General features: G+C 40.6%; 1 protein-coding gene across 21 annotated transcripts in view; it reads right to left on the reverse strand.

Annotated features, from left to right (window-relative positions):
- Nucleotides 1–17,529, reverse strand: part of BRIP1 (BRCA1 interacting DNA helicase 1) — a 225,737-nt gene that overhangs the window by 104,540 nt on the left and 103,668 nt on the right. For 7 of the 21 annotated variants that reach the window (XR_014520059.1, XM_083479765.1, XM_083479759.1 and 4 more), the window contains exons 18-22: nt 14,361–14,443; nt 9,246–9,569; nt 5,319–6,119; nt 3,283–3,357; nt 1,444–1,522 (exon numbers count right to left, since the gene is read on the reverse strand). Coding sequence is in view for 12 of the 21 variants with exons in the window: in XM_083479765.1 (XP_083335891.1) it covers nt 1,444–1,522; nt 3,283–3,357; nt 5,319–6,119; nt 9,246–9,569; nt 14,361–14,443 (1,362 nt within the window). In the remaining 9 variants the exon portion in view is untranslated. Of the gene's footprint in view, nt 1–154; nt 188–652; nt 850–1,443; nt 1,523–1,700; nt 6,120–9,245; nt 9,570–14,360; nt 14,444–17,529 lie in introns of those variants that run through there. The other 14 variants (XM_083479762.1, XM_083479763.1, XM_083479764.1 and 11 more) reach the window with 10 other exon arrangements.

A 17,529-nucleotide genomic window follows, 5' to 3' on the forward strand; every position in this document is an offset into this window, starting at 1 on the left:
CAGAGCCAGTTATTTTAGCCCCCATTGGAAACCACGGGAGGCCGACTGTATGAGATACTATTTAAACATTGCACATAGTAGATAAGAGAATGTTTTCCAGATAGCATTCATGTCTTAAAACAAAACAAAAGAAACGGGGGGGGGGGGAGAGAACCCATCAGATTCAGATTATGTTTTCCAAAGACATCTAGAAATAGAAATGTAAAATTATTACATATTAATTATCACCACACTGTAAAACAATGTGAGAAACTGGAGGATAATGGAAAAGGCACGTTTCTTACAGATGGAGAATATCCGAGAAGCATTGCCATATTTTTATGTCACAAAAAGCAACTCTGAAGGTAGCAGTGGTACATTCATCTAAGAGCCTTTTTGTATGCAGGTAAAGGGCAACCTAAAGAGCCTCAAAATTAATCCTAAGCACTTTTTAGATTTGCATTCATTGACAACCTTCACTAAGCCTGAAGCACTCCCCTTTCAAAAATTAGTTTGTGTGTGTATGTGCTTTTAAAAAATATGCTTGTGATAGAGGATCTGCTGCTCAAAGAAGAAAAGTCAAAACTCCCTCTGGATACATATGTACAGTAGCTTTTTGGACAGCAGCCAAGGGATATAATAGTTGGGGAAATATCTGCAGGAGCTCTTTTACCTTATGATTTCACCGCTGCTTGATAAACTGTCAGTGTTTTCTATAGATGTGCAAGTCACGCCTTATCTGTGATGATCACCTTCTGTTAATGTACCCAATTTATAAGCACAACCCTTAAAAGATTCCACAGCCTTTTGGCGTAGTTTCCAAATTATTTTCTTTTCTACATCAGTAGAGGATTCATTCTCCCACTACTTCTGGAATTACAAAGTCAGAATGTCTGCAATCTGGAAACACTTCCCAGGCATTGCATTTCTCAAACAACAGCCCTCCATAGGTATGCAACAAGTCAATTTTGAAATGGGAAAGGGGAGATTCTAAAAAATGGTTTATGAGAACAGCACATAGGTTGCCCGCTGGGCATGCCTAAGCTCTTAGGTACAATCACAAATATCTGAAAGGCCACCTTCTTCCCTACAGATGCTCAAGAGATCAACTCTTGGTAGCTGCCTCTCTTGGAAGTTTGGGAGGAGGGTGGTACAAGAGAGGGCCTTATCTGTGGCAGCCCCCAGGATGTGGAGTTCTCTCCCCAGGGAGGTGTGCCTGGCACCTTCACTACATAGCTTTCGTCATGTGCAGAAAATGCATCTCTTTACCCTAGTCTTGACACCTGATATATATGGACTCACCCTATTCTTTTGATTGTAAATTGTTTTAACTGATTTTAACCTTGTGTTTTTATATTGTTGTAATTGGGAAATCTGTGGTTAAGGATGAGTAGTAGTAGTAGTAGTAGTAGTAGTAGTAATAAAAAATAGCACACTAAAAGGAGATTAATAGTAAGATCTTACCAGTTACTTAAGGCAATATTTCTCACCTCCAGAGAATATAACACAGTACCGACTTGCAAGTTGGAACTCTCAGCATCTCCTTCATAACCATGAAATAACAGAGATATAAACTAACACATTAAAGGCTTTGCTGTGTCTAAACACACAGTGTAATAATTATTTTAAGAGAGAACCTATTGGTCTCTCATCACTTAACACAATAATAACAATCATGAGCTCAAACAGAAATAAATTAGTCATCATCGTGAAAGCACAAGCCATTTGGATCAATATTTTATTGCTTGGAAACTTACATACATTGGTAATATAAAAAAGTATTAAAATAAATGACTTGCCCAACATGACTGCATTATACAGAAAGCACTTTATACCCAGCTGTTCACTGTTTTAAATAGGTTTGATGAGCAGATCTTGTCTTACTAAGATCCATTCAAACTTTGCTAATTATTATTGCGGGAGGCTCACAGTTAAAGCGCCGCTTGGTGATTTTTAACAAATATAGAAACTCCATCCTTCCTTAACCTTTGTAGCTCTTGACCATTCTCTAGCCCAGTTTTCGTTCCTCTCTCAGGCTGTAATTAATGTTTGATATAGATGTTAGTGCCACCAATTTTTTTTTAAAAAAATCCTTTTCTCCCTTTTATGGGCCCTAAATGCTAACTATTTGTTGCAGGACAGCCTGCTCATTTGCTGAATGCAACACATGTGACTCTTTAGGAAATGCTTTGCTCAAGGCTAACAACACAGCAGCATCCAGTAAACAGAATAAAGCCAACTCTTTGAAATTCTCATTCAAATGTAAAATATTGTATACCAGCATGAATTAGAATTGCCCCCAGAGTTGTTTAACGAAAGTCAGGAAAAAGCTAGCACTGATTAGGGAAGTCTTCTAGGAGTGTCAGAAAAATCTCAGGCTGAAACTGCGACTAGACTGTTGGGAAGTCCTGTGGGGCAATGAAGAAGAGCGCTGGTGGGGTGGAAGCCACTGCACTGTCACAAAATGTGAGAAGTCCCTGTCCATGGAGGGGGGGGGGCTACCTTGTGGCTCCTGCTTGCGCTGTGGGAACAACTTAAGCACCAGGCCTTCACAGCATTGGTGATCTCAAGCAGAGTCAAGAGAATACGTGAAGTATCATAAGACAAAAAAAGGAACAGTCAATAAGGGCTGTAGTGATAGACACACACCTGGCTGCCTTGGCTAGCCAACAGCATATATTTTTGCTGGGTATCCTGTTTGATCAAAAGCGAAACAGTACCAAGCACGTAACCAGTCTCTGAAACACAGTTCCCTGCACATGAATCTGGGACAGATTTTGCAAGATTTCTGCTCCCTCTCTTCTGGAGCCACTTTAGTGGCACGAGAGTTTCCCATCACAGCACACCACAGCTCCTTTGTGTACCAAAGCTACCCACCCCAGAAACTGGAGCAGTTTAGGCAAAGGAAGATATTGTGCATTGGAGGCTGGTGTCCATTGGGGCTGGCAGGGAAGAGAAAGCAGGGAGCGCAGGAGTAGGTGGAACTGGAGCCTATGACAGACTAGGTCCATTAATTCTGATCTTGTCCCCATCCTCTTGCTTGCTAAGTTCTAAGGTGACACCACTAACATTAAGGAGGAGGAGGCTGACCCCTGGGGCTGGCTGAGGATAGGCTAAACTTAATGGGAATTGTCTTGTTTACCTAACGGGCAGCTTCCACTGGAACTGTGTCGTGGAGAAGAGGATGCAAGATTAGACAAGTCATTGGCCAGATCCACTCATTACTTAACCTGATTCCAACTGGATTACTATAACTACCACTATAATCAAACTTGAAAATCTACAAATTGTTTCCGACTTTACCTGTCAGTGACTTGGCTCCTCCTTTAATAGATGGTTTCCTGATTCTTCGTTTATATGTTCTCTGTACTTTCAGTCCTTCAATAAATTCAGGATTTGATTATTATTTTGCACCAGTGTGACTAAGAACCAGTGATTTCGCAAGGCACTCCCACAATTATTCAAATTATTATGTATTTCCACCACTGAGGACAACCTGGGTCAGGTTCTTAACAACACAACGTTATATTCGAGCCCCATTACATACATTTTACACACACAGAATGAAAACTTATAAACCTGGCTAGTCAGTGTCATTTATTTTATCAATATTTTTAAAGTGCTTAAAGCCATAAGCATTTTGTAACCTAAATTCAAAGAACCTGATTGAAAGGAGGACTGAAAGGGTTTTGAAAAAACATCACTGATTCTACCTTTATATGTACATACATGCAATATACATAACAACGAATTCTAAAATGAGTATATTTAACTTCAGCACTTCTTATCATCTGTTCCATTTAGGAGAAATATTTTTGATGAGATGTAGAAAATGGTAAATTTTAAAAAATGAAATTAGGCTGTTATGCTGTCATATATTCAACAGTACAAAGGAGGTTTTGCTGGCATATGTTCAACAGAACAAAGATTTCTAAGGGCCAGCTTACCCTTTGTGTGACAAACACAGATATTTCCTGTGGCAAACAGAACAGAAACATATTTTTCTTCCCAGGGAGTCCTGTTTTGGCCACAATTTCCCCTAGATGTTTAAGGATCAGCAATTGTCAACCATACTTTATGCATTTCTTATGTGAAACACAATTGCTGTGTAAAGTGTTCAGAAGCTCTAAGGGGTGATTCACACAGCACATCTTCCTAACAAAACTGAACACATCCTCAAGGCTTCAACACAGCCTTCCTTGATTGTTAGATGTATATACAAAATAAGAGCATGCTAAGTAGGTTTAAGAGGTGATGAAAATGATCTGGATCTGTTTATACTGCTGTGTTCTGGTCCATCTAGCACATGATGTATTAAAGCAGAAACAACAGATAAAGAGAGTGGCATTCTTTGCACACTAGCAACAAATTTTGGACCAGTTTTTCCCATTGCTTGGCAGCTTCTGAAGCTATCACACAGTGAGGTCCATATGAAATCCAGTTGTTAACCCCCCCCCAAAAAAACATGTAGCAGTGGTTCTGTGTGGCTACCATGCTTCAGCAGACTACATGCTTCAGTTTTTTAGCCAGCCCCCCAAATCTGCCGGCTGCAAAGCAAATTTTTGCATGGGTCCTCTTCAACACTCCCCCCCCCTTTATTCAGGTGCAGCATTCTCCTGCAGAAAGGAAGCAATCAATGAATTGGGCTGCATCATAATTATTTGAAAATGGAATAATTCCTGACCACTTCATTGACCAGCTTCCAGTTATTTCTAGGAATAGCCCAGTGATACAAAGCAATAAAAGAAGCACGGGGAAGGCTACTTTTACTTGTGACAGACACACAAGAGATCTTTCCCCAGAGTGCTCCACATGAGTAGGACTCGAGGGTTTACATCGACTGTAACCATGTCAATCATCATGAATCTGGGTTTGGGCTGCAATTGCCTCTGTGCCGGCCACCAAAAGCAATAGCCCTGCCTCCTCCTCTCCTCCCTGTAGCATGTTGAAATGGAAACGCATGACATGTCAACGCCATGTTGGCTATTTCCATTTCTCTGCTCCACATCCTGATTGCAGGAGTAGGGAACCTTGATGTAACACGATATAACAAAGGGAACCATGCAAGATGATGACACAGTGCCACACAATTTACATTATTTAACATCACCAGAGAGAGAGGAAGGAGGAAACTCTCTTTTCCCCCAGATAATATCCAGTGATTCTTACTTAGGTATTGTTTTCATTGTTCTGGTTTTCTGAAAAACTGATTAACTGAAGCCTATCCCTAACATCAGGAAACAACCATAGCTCCATGATTTCTAGCTAAACTAAAAACTCATTCCTAAGGGGTGCCTCCCCACCCCACTACTGATAATTAAACTGGACAACGGACACACCTTTGTTTCGTGATCTGGAAAGCTTCTTTCTCTTTGCCTCCTGCTCAGCTTCACCTATGCTATTAGTACTGTGTCCAGCTGCTCTGACTGCCCCTCCAGTACTCTCACTGCTCTGCACAATTCCAGGCTCCTCTGCCTTCGTGTCAGCATCGGTTTTAATGCTGACCATTGCATCTACTAGTTTTAGAGCACTGGTTTCATAAAGCTCTTCAACTTTAATAGAGCTTGCAGTTTCAAAGGAAATCCCAGTCTCGCTGCAAGTATGAGTTGACAACTCCTTTTTCTGTACTGCTGACTCGACACTGTTGAAAAGTTCAGGTGTGAAATAGATACTGTCATCGTTGGCATCTGTCTCTGCAGCTATATCTGATGTTGAAAGGTTCGCGTTTCCTCTCACTGGAGAAAATGCCACATCCCTCCCCTCTTCATGAGCCCAGAGCTGCTGCTCGGTAGGATATTCTTGAATGGCCTTTCCAGCAGAAAAGCTAATCGGTTCTCTACATGGTGACAATCCAGTTGCCCTCTGTTGCTCAACCAAAAACACATTCTGCTGGGGTTCATTTGCAACAAGCTGAGTACTTTCATCCATTAGTATCTTTGGTTGGCATTTAGCTTTGGAGAGGTCTTTGTCATTCAGGGCAAGCAGGGGTGTTGAAGTCAATGGTCTACTGAAATACTGCTTTATACTGAAAGAAGAGAGCTGATCATTTGCTTTCTCCCTCTTGTTCTTCCCGATCAAGGTTTTGGGTTTGGAGTCGGTTAGGTTTTCTTGCTTTACAGTCTGGCAGAATGGCTGAAGATCTGGAATAGAAGGGCAGAGGCATATAACTAGCTGGATAAAGAGAATTAGGTAATAATGAATGCTTGTCATTATTTCTAGCATGTACACATCAGAAAACACTGTTCAGTTTCTAGAACAAGGCTGGGCAACTTGTGGGATGATGGGAGTTGTAGTTCAGTAATATAAGCAGGGACACATGTGCCTCATTCCTGCTTTAGAGTTATTTAACTCAGTGGCTTTCAAACCTTCAACCTTCAGGAAACCTTACCAATTTTTCTGCCATTAAATCCCTGCATTACAGAGAATTCTGTTGCATGTTCTAGGGCAAATGCAGTTCACAAGAAGCCCTGACCAGGCTTTTGGGGCCTCAGTGTTGCCTCACAAGAACAGAGAGTGTGCACCAAAAAACATCCTATACACCTGCTGTGACTGCTAATTGCAAGGGAAGTCTTTCTTTCAGGAAATCTTGCCTGCCATTACTCATTTTCTTACTAAGGAATCTCTGACTAGTTTCCCTCTGTTTCAAAACCAATAAACTAGATTAAACTCTTTGTGGAAAAGAAGAGGCACATATTCTCAACTAGCTGTTATGCTTCATTTTGCTTCAGGCTCATTACCCTATTACTCAGTTGTAGTTTCTTTTCTTCACCTGGTCTTGTCTGTCTAAGTGACATCTTATTTATGTATTTAGTCACCTTGTGCCAAAGCCTCTAGACAACATTCAATAAAACTAGTGAAAAACATCCAATACAATCAGTACAACTAGTAATAAACCGAACAAAACTAAACTGCAATAAAAACAACTCAGCCCTAGCATAAATAAATACAGACACCCTTACAAGCAAAAACACATCACCACGAGAGAAACAAAGACAGAACTGGATGATGCTAAAATAATATGATAGTGTTAAAAGATGATAAAAATTATTAAAAGGCTTGGAAGAAGAGGAATGTCTTCATCTGGTGCCAAAGAGTCACTGAAGGAGGCACCGGGCAAGTCTCTTTGGTAGAACATTCTACAAACAGGAGCCACCCATTAAAAGGCCCTATCTCGTCATCATCCTCCATACTTCAGAAAGAAGTTCCTTTCAATTTTGCTCACATTTATGCCAATCTAGTAATCCCCTGGGAGCGCAAGGACAATGATACAGATGAGAGACAAGAGCTTCTTCATTTACTACAAGGAATGGGATCACTGTCCACTTAAAGTGAATTGAGAAGCCCTTGGGGACCAGGGAGTTTCAGGTATGCACTGAAGCACATACAGAGCTCTGGACTGGGAAGAAAGTAATGTCCACAGAAGCCCCTGCAATGTTTAGAATTAGAGGGAACATATTAGAAGTCCTCTAGCGCAGAAACCCTTCATAGATACTATTAGCATTACATTAACATGGTATTTTCACATTCACAGAACTACCAACAGCATAACTGTGTGTCTTTCCTTCCCCCGAAATTGTGCTACAGCATTAGTAGATTACTAGTTTTCAAATAACTGGATTGATTGACATATAATAATGTAACAGCCTACGTTAAATGTATACACAACTAGGGTGGGGGAAGAACCTGCCACTGAACCAAATAGCACTTTGTTAAGATCAGTTTAATCCCTTCTTTCCACTCAAGAACAAAGAGCCCAATGTGTGTGGCCAAATGCATAGAGACACAAATATATGTGTGTGTGTGTGTGTGTGTGTGTGTGTGTGTGTTTTGCCTTTCTGACTCCTCACTCTGCACTGGGAACAATTCCGGACAACTTTCCAGAATAGTTTTGAGTGGACAAGAGACACTACAAAGAGAAGAAGAGGGCCTCACTGCCCTGCTACATGTGAAAAAGTTCCAGCATGCACCTTGAGACTCTGTTCATCAGTGGGGAAGCATCCACTTTGCATGAAAAAAGTCCCAGGTTCAATCCCTGGCATCTCCAGTTAAAAGGATCAGGAGGTATCCCATGAGATGGGAGTCTAAATGCTAATGGGAAGGGGCAGGATCCCACCAGGTTCTTTTTGAATGTAAGAGATAGCCAGGGGCTCTCAGGATTAAAAAATAACAATAATAAAAGTTAAAGAGGGCGATTGCAGATGAGGGGAAAAGACCTCTCTCTGCTTGAGATCCTGGAAACCCACTAACAGTCACAGCAGAAAATAATAACAACAACCAGTGCTGAGCGATGTCTGGTTTTCAACACTGTGATATCTCACTAGCTAAACATGGCAATATACCGATATATCACGATGTCTGAAATAAGGATGCAACTATGTAGAGGCAAATGGGGCAATGTCCTGGCAACTGCTACTACTTAGGGGTCTAAAACAGATACATTTTTATTTACCTTTAACATATTGTCGCAACTGTTATTTTATAGTATAGATCAGGGGTAGGCAACCTAAGGCCCAGGGGCCAGATGCGGCCCAATTGCCCCCTAAATCCGGCCCGTGGATGGTCCGGGAATCAGCAAGTTTTTACATGAGTAGAATGTGTCCTTTTATTTAAAATGCATCTCTGGGTTATTTGAGCATAGGAATTTGTTCATTTCCCCCCCCCCCCAAAAAAAATATATAGTCCAGCCCACCACATAGTCTGAGGGACGGTGGACCAGCCCACGGCTGAAAAAGGTTGCTGACCCCTGGTGTAGAGCAACAGGGGTATTAAGAATCATGAGAAATAATGACCATCTTTTTCTCATATCACGATTTTTTACATAGCACACACACACACACTGTAATTTGTGTTACACAGCCATGCCAAATATTATGAAACTGTTATCATGATGTGGATTTTGGATGATGTATTAATACATTGCCCGGCCCTATAACAACCAGCCTGAACTGCTGTAAACAGCTTCCTCTCTTTTTTAATTAACAGTACATTGCTGGATCAGACCAAGAGTCTCAGTAACAAGAATACGCTGGGTATCCATCAGAAATTGGCCAGTGGTTCACCAGGAAACCACAATCTATCTTCTGCTCTAACAAAGAGACACCACTTGGCCAGGTAGATACATAATCTGACCTAACATAACACAGCTTCTTATGTTCTTTGGTGCTTACTCGCAAGCAAAAAAGATGAAGTCAACTTTAACAAATTTCCCATAAATATTTCAGGAAACTACTTAAAAGGTTAAAAAAAAACACCTCAGGAAAACCTACTTTGTTGATTTGCAGATATGTTACATGACTGACTGGATGTCGTTGGATTAATTGCAATGACGTCTGCAGCAGAAAGTGTTTCTAGGGTTAAATCATGCACTTCTCTTTCAACAGTAACACCTGGTGATAGATGAAGAGTTGCCTCCAGGAAAGAACTTGATGACAGATCTTTTGAGCTTGAAGACATGAGCGCAGATCTGTCGTTACCCTGAGTCGAAGAATCTGTGCTCTTCTGGTTTGTTTTAGCAAACGCATCCAAAGAACCAAGGGCACAATCGAAGTTTTCATGGTGCTGGACTAGCTGACGAATCCATTTTGACAATCCTTGGGAAAGAACAATTTTATTTTATTATTACTATATAGCAAGACAGGGAAGTTATGTGATCAAAGTCGTACATGTTTAAAACCTTATAAAAACTGTGTTGCTGTAGTTTCTTCTTGCACTAGGCACACAACTTTGAATTATTTGAATTCAAATATTTGTATCATTTGGTCTAATTTTGTAATGGCAATGAAGAGTTAGAACCTGATTTACGGATACTGCTGGCCATGACATGGTATAGAAAAGGGAAACTGGCTGCTTGGGGGCAACCGAGTCATATGGGCAGGGTACAAATACAACAACAATAACAATTATTATTATTATTATTATTATTATTATTATTATTATTATTATGCCATTACACAATTCAGCTGTGCCTTCTCCTACACAAGGCAAGACACATGGGAGTAAGCGACAAGGATGCATACAGGGGAGGGATGTACCCAAGTCTAACTTCCCCATAGAAATAGGGGAAAGGAGGTTAAAGAGCTATTTGCCTCTGGTATTGGCTTCCATGGCACTGGGTGGAGCAAATGCCGATGGCCCTTTAGCCCTTGCTCAAGTCTAAGTGTTTGTCCCCTGTTAAAAATGAGTTGCCAAACAGAGTTTTAGAAAGCCACACTATATGATAATGAGAACGTTAATAGATTATCACAGTGAAAATAGTATGGAGAGCAACCCACAACATGAAAACTGAGCATTAAAATAATGTTGTGTGCACATAGAGCTGCATCCAGTGTTCTACTCACAGAGTAAACCTATTGAGATTATGTCCATTAATTTAAATGGGTCTACTCTGAGTAGAACTTAACTGAATGCAACCAACACAGGGAATCAAATTATGCTGAAATGGCAAAATTAATGGGTGTGTTAAGAAACCAAGAGGAAAAAAATATACTAAGGAGTGGGGAATATTTGTGGAATATTTGAAAAATCATGGTATGCAACTAAGTGCATTGCTAGGGTTAACTTAAATCAAAGCAGTTGAAAGTATTATTAAGATTAGGTAAAGGTAAAGGGACCCCTGACCATTAGGTCCAGTCGTGACTGACTCTGGGGTTGCGGCACTCATCTCGCTTTATTGGCCGAGGGAGCCGGCGTTTGTCCGCAGACAGCTTCCGGGTCATGTGGCCAGCATGACTAAGCTGCTTCTGGCGAACCAGAGCAGCACACGGAAACGCCGTTTACATTCCCGCTGGAGCGGTACCTATTTATCTACTTGCACTTTGACGTGCTTTCAAACTGCTAGGTTGGCAGGAATTATTAAGATTAGTTGTAGAATAATTTAAAAATGGAGTAAAGTGTTAAAATTTTAAATAAGAGAAGAAACTACAAAAGGGGGAGGGAGTCTGATTTGTATCTGTATTGGAAGTATGACATTGTAAGATTTGTATTTGCAAATTCTTAAAAACTGAAAATAAAATTTATTTTAAAAACCACACAGAATTTACTATATTTATGATTTATTTTATCTTTTTGTTATGTATGTTCTGTTTTTATACTGTAAACCACCCTGTGATCTTTGGATGAAGGGTGGTACAGAAATTTAATAAAAAATTATGAAACTATTTAAGAGGGAAAGAAATGCTGGTGGCTTTATGCTTTGAAGCAAAGGGATTTCTTTGTTGCTATCTTTTTATTCCCCCCCCCCCCAATTTTAAAAAACAAACAAACCACTGCAGATAGGTAGCCGTGTTGGTCTGCCATAGTCAAAACAAAAAAATTCCTTCCAGTAGCACCTTAAAGAGGTATCTGAAGAAGTGTGCTTGCACATGAAAGCTCATACCAAGAACTAACTTAGTTGGTCTTTAAGGTGCTACTGGAAGGAATTTTTTTGTTTAAACAAACCACTGATCATTTTAAAAGCAGTTTCAGTGCATGTGTTCTGATAAAGACTGAACAAGTGGAATCTTTTGAAGTCAATTATATTTTTGGATTCTATTATACCACGAGTATAACAATCATTCTATCTTTGGATATATATATATATATATTCATAAGCATCCATTGCATTTTCTGGCAAATTGCTTTGTTTCAATGAGAAATGTGTTACTGAGAATCAGTAGTGCAGCCCCCAACTTCTTGAAAAACCTGCCATGATTACTGCTTCTAAAATTACCGAGAAAGACTCTCATGTGAGGCAATGATATCCTCCCATCTTGCTGCCTTTTCTGAGACAAGGGAAAGACCCTTTGTGCGATAGAATCTGAGCACCATCTACTGTCAAGACAAGGGCAGTATTTGCTTCATCTCCTCCCTTCGATGAAATTGCTTAGAAACACCAAAGGGAAAAATAGGTGCCATCTCTATTTGATGTTCACAGCCTAATATTTAAAGCAGTTTCTTCTACTTAGTGTGTACTAGTGGACCAATTTATCTGTCATGATTACCAAACGCTTGCTGGTAACAGGGCTGCCTGTATCCGAGCTGGTGATGTTTGCAGCTACTTAAAAGCATTTCCAAGAATACTGAAACATTCCTTCCCCTTTTTGTTGACTCCCCCCCCCCCAAGAAAATGTTTGCCAATTCACTTACAATAGCCTTCCCTAAAAGGTGGCCTTTTCCATGTTGTTGGACGCCAACTCCAAATCATTTACAATAACCTTCTCCAATGTGTGGCCCTTTGGATGTTGTTGAGGCACCAAAATGTCTAGCTTTTATTGAAAAACTGACACACTGGGATATTTCAGGATAGCTATTCTACACTTCAAAGTGAAGTAGATTAAGAACTAACCTCACTCGATCAAAACAAGGAGATGCAAAATTAAGACAGAGAAGACATTCTGATGCCCCCACCTTATATATATTTTAATAGCTAATAAGGCTGAATGATTATGAATATTTAAAAAGGTAGTACCTGTGTTTGCCCTTCACAAAAACGCTCCTCAGATTACTAATTTATACTGGGCAATGAATTTATCTAGGGTGGTTGATTGCTTTGGTACAATGTCAGTGTTATCAGTCATAAGGATTTCATGAGATCCATATTTTATTTACCTCTCACTACATTTTTAACTGTGAGATTTTGTATCTGCAGCAGCAAAGCTGGAGGCCAAAACACATTCCCACCCACCCACAATTTATTCAGCTACTTTAATTAGAAATTCACACAGTAACAAACTAGGTAACAGACTGCAATGGACAATGGACTAAAACAAGAGGGAATTGCAATGAAACTTTGCCGCACTGTATCATCAACCCAAACTGGAGTGTTCCTGTTCAGGGTTCCAGCCAGTTAGGCATGATGTCTGCTAATAAATTGTAAGTTGTAAAGGGCTGAAGCAGGACATTCCTCAACAGAGATTTGACTTTGCATGGCTAATGCACATGCTTGTTCCTCATTGGACTATGTGTGTTAGTTTTCGTACTTCTGCAAATTTCAGAACTCTCCATAAGATGCTGACACCTCCTTCTCGCTCCGGCTCCATTTCAGTCAGCACTCACCACTCAAGCTCATTATTAGAGGGAGAGATATGAAAATGCTTGATGTTTCCAAATGTCACAGTGATTCATATGGCCCAGGAAGAAGTTTTTCAAATGCCAGAACTAGACATGACGGAGGATGTGTGGCTGCTGTTGAAGAGAGCAGTTCTATGTCTCTGCCTCTCCTTACTAACTTCTAGCAACTGATCACATCTAACTCCTGACATGAAGTTGTCACATTCTGGGTTTCAGCACCCCGGCAGAGGGCATCCAATGAAGTGCAGTAGGAAAGCTCTTAAGTGAGCTGTTGACGTGGCAAAAATATGGAAGAGACCAGAAGTTACTGGGGAGAGGAGGAGACGCAGTGCTGCTGCTTTACAGAAAAGCCATGCACCCTCCATTAACTTCTTGCCCAAGCGAGTTGACAGCAATTTGCCACTTCACACAGATCAATTTACCATAGCAAAGCATAAGTGCATTGTTCATATGCGATGGTGCAAAATAATTACAACCCAACACAGAAATTATGCCTTGAAGGCTTTTTATTTTACAGTAAATAAAATATTATCACCTGCACCAAAGGACATAGGTATAGGAAAGTGACATTTATAGGAAAACAAATCACAGGAGATGATGCCCTAAAATTTAATTTTTAGAATTACCTTTGCTTGCTTTAGATATATGCATAGGAAAGGGGTCTGGTTCCAATCAGAGTAGACCCATTAAGATAATAGGATCTACTCTTACTTGGAGACAACCCTAGATATGGAAGCATCATAGCTCTGTGGGAAAGGGCATGTTTTGCATGCAGAAGGCCCAAGGCTCAATGTCTACAACAGGCTTCCTCAACCTCGGCCCTCCAGATGTTTTTGGCCTACAACCCCCATGATCCCTAGCTAGCAGGACCAGTGGTCAGGGATGATGGGAACTGTAGTCTCAAAACATCTGGAGGGCCAAGGTTGAGGAAGCCTGGTCTAGAATCTTCAGGTGGAAGGGTCATGTAGCAGATGATGGGGAACCTCTGCTTGAGATATTGAACAGCTACTGCCACAAGGGGAAGAACCATAGCTCAGTGGCTGAGCACATGCCTTGCTTGCATGCAGAAGCCCTCAGCATAACCTTAGAATCTGGGGTAGCCAACATGATGTCCTCCAGATGCTGGTGTACTACGACTCCTATCATCCCTGACAACAGGTCATGTTGACTGATGGGAGTAGAGCCCAACAATGTATAGAGGGCATCACATTGGCTCTCTCTGTTTTAGATCAACCAGCACAGCAGCAACATGATCCAAAGCCATGGCCATGATATATATGGGCTATAAGCCAAGTGTCACTAACTAACATCTCCAGGGTATTCATGTGTCTTACCAGCTATGTATTTGTTTGGGTTCCTTCTGAAGCGGTCATCAACTAAAATAAGCGCTCCCCAATCGCTCCTGTGGCGAATACACCTAAAACAGAGCAACAGGTGAGAAAACAATACATGATGACTCTTAATGGGTTTTTAAAAAAAAAAAGTTTGGGAAAGGGGGAATATAAGAATGTCCATGATATTTACCTGATAGAACTGTTTCAGCTATCACTAAAACTTACAAAGCTTCAGCTAATCATCAGGGTGTTAAATATCTAAAACCTGTAATGTTCTGAGTCCACTGAAACTGGTACTCACACCCACGGTAGAAATGACTGTAGTGGGTTAATTGGAGAGGACAAAGCAGCGACTAAATATTTCAGCACAAATAAAAAGTGACTGGGGGACCTGCTCTCTATCTTGCAGACCTTCTTCAACCTGGCCTGGGAAGGTGTAGCCCTGATTGACTGCAGCTACAGAAGTTGAGGCTGCTGAAGAGGCCATCTTGGCTGTTTCTTAGTGCAGACCCAGTTCACTGAGCCTGAGCTTCCACACCTTCCACCTGCCATGAACAACCATTGGCAGGACTGGCAGCAAAAGCAGCAGCAGCAATATTCTATGTTGATGATAATATTTTATTCTCTTGTTAATTATGTTGTTCTAAATGTGAATTTTACCTATTTGACTTCCTTTAGCAATGCTTTCTTCTGAAATGTTTAAGATAATTTTTTTTGTTAACTTTGCTCCATTAAATGTGTATTCTGTAGTTGACCTCCTTTGCACTGTTTTATTCTGAGATCTTTAAAATAATATTTTAGTTTCCTGTTAATTATTGCTTTGAATGTATAGGGAAGTTTTTAATGTCTGATGTCTCGCAGTGTTTTAGATTTTTTTGGAAGCTGCCCAAAGTGATTGGGGCAACCCAGTCAGATGGGCACAGTACAAATAAAATTATAACCATAACCATAATAGACTTTCTTCAGTAATATTTTATTCTGGATTGTTGTTTTTTAAAAAAATCATGTGTTGTAAACCGCTTTGAGATGTTTTCTTAAAAATATAAATGTAAAGCGGTATAGAAATGAAATGAATAATATTAATAATAACAAAAATAAAAGAGAGGCATGTTTATTTCATATCTAACCACTTGTACTTTGATCATGGATGTAACCGCTTTTCTGCCACTAAGCTTGCTGGACAATGGCATCAGTAATAGCAACACCGTATAATAACAACACCGAGTCCTGTGGCACCTTGAGGACTAATTGCAATTGCACCTTAAGGACTAATTTTTCAAAATGTAATTAGGCACAATCCATCAGGAATCTCACAGCAACATATTCACGCTGATGGCCCTCACTACCTCAAAATATCGTGATGGGCACCAATACAGATGGCTTTAAAGAGGAATGAAGACAAAATAAGGCTAAGGGTAACAAGGACTACTAGGCATTATGGATTTATTACTCCCCATGTTAAGAGGCAATAGTCCTCTAAACAGCTGTCACTGGGAATCACAAGTAAGGATAGTGCACTCATGCCCTTCTTATGGACTTCCCATAGGCATCTGGTTGGCCACTGTGAGAACACAATACTGGGCTAAATGGGCCTTTGGTCTTATCTGATAGGGCTCTTCTTACGAGTTTCTAGAAACATAACCCACCAGTTGCTCCTTGTGTAACTCCCTACTGCCCAGGGACTTGCGCAGAAGCAACTCTTAAGAGATTGGCCCTTCTTATTGATATGACGAGCCTGTAACAAGCTCACCACCAGAAAATTCTGCAGGTGGCCTTTCAGTGAAGTCTTCATCACCAGGGGAGTGTGGGGGAAAGAGCCAGAAAAACGAAAGCCAAGTGCAAAATTGTGTAGTTAAAATAAATGTATTGGGCCCACTGGAGACATATCCCACACCTTTCAAGTGAAGCAATGCTGCAATTTCATGGCAGAGTTGTCACCTGGCCATGCGCAACATCTGGCATATTCCCTCCCCCCAAGTGATCACATTTCACGGACTTCATGTTACTTCAAATACTACCACAGCAATATGAAAACCCCACATCTGAGACTTAAACCAGCTCACCTTTTATTTGTCAGTTTATACATGTTGGAATACAAAATAAAAACCCCATGAAATAACTATGCCCTTCACATGGGCAGGTATTTTGTACCTGCAAATCTTGATTAGGGTTTAGTTTGGCAGCCACTCTATAATTTCAGGTGGATTTATAGGATTTTTTTTCTTCCTTTTTTTACAATTAGGAGATTTTTCTGAGTTATATCACCTCAGAAACACATGCGACTCTAGGTCACAAGTAGATGAGGTCTACCTGGATTATGGTACCTTGCAATCTCATTCCATGATAGACCCTTCCACTGCTCCATCTCCATCACTATGGGGTGGTCCTATGGGTGAAAACCTATTCATAACAGTTCTTCTAGGGATGGGGAAGGAACTTCTGCATGCAAAGCAGATGTTCTTCTACTGAGCTAAAGGTCCTTCCCTGCCTCCAGCTGGACTTAAATCCCTGTTAAAGATGTTCCTTTTGGTTTTTCATATCAATCTCCCTCCAGCCATAGCAAGCTGCCATCTGGCTCAGTACTGTTTTGTTGGACTCCAGGGTCTCAGGCAGAGAGAGGTCCTTCTCATCATCTCATAATTGTTTCTGTTTATTGGAGGTGCTGGGGAATGAACCTGGGACCCTCGGCCTACAAAGCAGATGCTCCATTGTGGAGCTACGCCCCCCAAACATTTTAGAGTGCAAGCCTAAGGGGAAAGGCTGTGTCTATCTTCTGGTGTATGAAACACAGTAGATACTATAGGCAGACTAGATAGAACTGCCAAGTTGGAAGGGACCCTGAGCATCATCTAGTCTAACCTCCTGCAATGCAGGAATATGCAGCTGTCTCATATGGGGATGGAATCTGCAACCATGGTATTATAAGCATCATGCTCTAACGAGTTGATAATGATAATTATAAATATCTACTCTATTTTTGGAAAGTTGTCTGTTTGATATGCATTTGGACAACTTTTTAGATGTCATAACTACATGGTCCCTGAGATCAAGGAACAGGTTTTTGTCTATATTTTGATATGACTATTTTAAGACAGGATGGTGCACTGAAACTTTTGAAACTGTACTGATCTTAACAACTGATTTCAAACCTGTAGTGATTTTGATCCCT

This window comes from Podarcis liolepis (genome assembly GCF_965112155.1).
Source record: "Podarcis liolepis genome assembly, chromosome: 16".
Taxonomy (NCBI): domain Eukaryota; kingdom Metazoa; phylum Chordata; class Lepidosauria; order Squamata; family Lacertidae; genus Podarcis; species Podarcis liolepis.